Source organism: Schistocerca nitens, chromosome 4 (genome assembly GCF_023898315.1).
Source record: "Schistocerca nitens isolate TAMUIC-IGC-003100 chromosome 4, iqSchNite1.1, whole genome shotgun sequence".
NCBI classification, from domain to species: Eukaryota; Metazoa; Arthropoda; class Insecta; order Orthoptera; family Acrididae; genus Schistocerca; species Schistocerca nitens.
This window is the reverse complement of record NC_064617.1, coordinates 324,318,453-324,320,701: the sequence shown is the minus strand read 5'-3', so window position 1 is coordinate 324,320,701 and position 2,249 is coordinate 324,318,453. Positions and strand designations below refer to the sequence as shown.

Sequence of the window (2,249 nt, the reverse complement as noted above, 5' to 3'; positions counted from 1 at the left end):
GTTCCTCATAATTTCCCGAAATCGCTTATGGAAAATGCCAGCATGTCCCTTTGAAAGGTAAAGGCCGATTTCCTTCTCCGTCCTTTTCTAATCCAAGCTCGTCCTCTCTCTCTAATGATCTCGTTGTCGATGGAACGTTAAACACTAATGTGCTCCTCATCCTTCAACACTGGTCCGCTCAACATTGTTTACAAGTTTATAATGGTGTTGGATTCGTGGGCATGGTGGTGGAACGGAGTACCCCTTCTCATTTGCAGGAAAGTGGATACCGGGTACATAAACTACAAAAGAGTGTTTTATATGTAATAAGAAGGGACACCTCCGCACAAATTGCACGGGTCATGTCAAGGTCTTAAAATCTACTTGTGAATATCATAAACTGCTAACTTTAGTAGACCTGGTTCCCCAGGTGACAGCAGTTGCGCCTAATCGAGTTCCTGAGGGGCAACACGAGCCATTGCAGGATGGTCCTAGCGCATTTCCGCCGTTAACCTCGTGTACAGACTTACTCTTGAATAAATACTCTTTGAATAAATAGCGGCTTTCTTGTGGAAGAGAACCAGCGACTACGTGTCTGCAGACGCCCCGGACAGCGATGGCATGCCAACCTCTCACCCACCATACCCCCCGACGACCAGGCGTGGTGTCTGCGTTTCCATTTCTTTTCATAGAAGGACCCCTTCGGTTGTCATCCACGGTTCCCTAACAACACTTTGGAACGCCCCCTTTTGTTGCCTTTCATGGCAACTGCACGTTCCGCGCCGCCGCAGCCACCACCAACACCACCACCACCACCACCACCACCACCACTGCAAAACAAGCCTAGGCGGACGCAAGATGGTAAGGAGTCAAACGATTCCCCTTCCCTTCTCCACTCTACTGAAACGATTCCTTTGAAGCACGTCTCTCTCCTCTCCGAGTTCACACCGGATGATAACATGTCAGCTGCTGTTCTAGATTCGGATGCGTGGAGTACCCGCTCCGACGTGTCTCCGGAGAGGAAAACCGACATTGCTCTTCGAAATCATACGAGAACAGACTTGATCCGGAGCTCCGTACTACGTCGAAGGGACATGCCGGGCATCCCTTCAGTTTTAACGTATTCCCACCCTCCTCCTGCGCCCCAGGATGGGGAAAGCAAGCCACAGACCAGTAGTGATCAGAACCAGATCGGCACAAGTGAGCAAGTGGAACACCTACTGACGGTAAAAGGCGTAATGTCAGTTTTCGTTTCCGTTGTTTCTCAGGTGAAACACCGCCCACCTGTGGAAGAGTGAGGAGCGTCCTGTGCGCCTGATACTGAATTAACGCAGGAGCCCCCCACCCCATGCGTTGTTCCATGCGGCGGTCGCTTTCCCGCACAAAAGCCGCCAGCGTTTTCAATCTGAGCGAGCAGCATTGCAAAAAAAAAAAAATAAAATAAAATAAAATAAAATAAAATAAAATAAATAAAAAAATGCATCCATTGACTCTGCCATGAACTGTGATACACGACTTCCAAGGCCATTTGCAAGTAATTAAATGTATTGGTTTGGTAATAACTACACGCAGGCCTATACTTTTCTCACCTACAATGTGAACAGAGTTAGTTCCTAGCTTCGACTTGCAGCGCTGCGACAATTTATTTACGATTATAGTGCAGACGAGATATTTTTGCAGGAAGTGTTAGTTGTACATTTTTCTATTCCCGTCTTTTGTACTTCCTTTAATGTGCTCCTGAACGCTCTACTGGTACTGCGCTATTTTAGAGAGAGAGAATACCACTGACGGATTTCGAAGTTCTTCATAACTGCCGAACAACATGCTGCACTTTTTGTGATCTTACTTAAATTCTTCTTTATGCCCCTTCAGGATCTCGACTTTCAAAAGATCGCGCGCGTTTTTATAACGAGGAAAAAGTTTATTTATATCGTAAAACTCCGCAAAAATTTCTGTTAGGCCCTGATTTTAATTTCGTTTTGCACCCTGTGGATCAGACACCCAGTTTTAAACTGAAGAGCCAAAGAAACTGGTACATCTGCCTAACATTGTGTAAGGCCCCGAGAGCACACACAAGCGCCGCAACACGAGGTGGCATCTACTCTACTAATATCAGAAGTAATACTGAAGGGAACTGACACCATGAATCCTGGAGGGCTGTCCATAAATCCGTAAGAGTACGAGATCTCTTCTGAACAGCACTTTGCAAGGAATCCCAGATATGCTCAATAACGTTCGTGTCTGGGGCCAGCTGAAGTGTTTAAACTCAG

At 46.6% G+C, this 2,249-nt stretch overlaps 1 protein-coding gene across 1 annotated transcript; it reads left to right on the top strand.

The window, feature by feature from the left end:
• Positions 1-740: 740 nt before the first annotated feature.
• Positions 741-1,297, top strand: LOC126252281 (WAS/WASL-interacting protein family member 3-like). Its single transcript, XM_049953155.1, has 3 exons — positions 741-840; positions 958-1,179; positions 1,248-1,297. The coding sequence occupies exons 1-3, from the start codon at positions 741-743 to the stop codon at positions 1,295-1,297; spliced, it is 372 nt and encodes a 123-aa protein (XP_049809112.1).
• Positions 1,298-2,249: the final 952 nt, after the last annotated feature.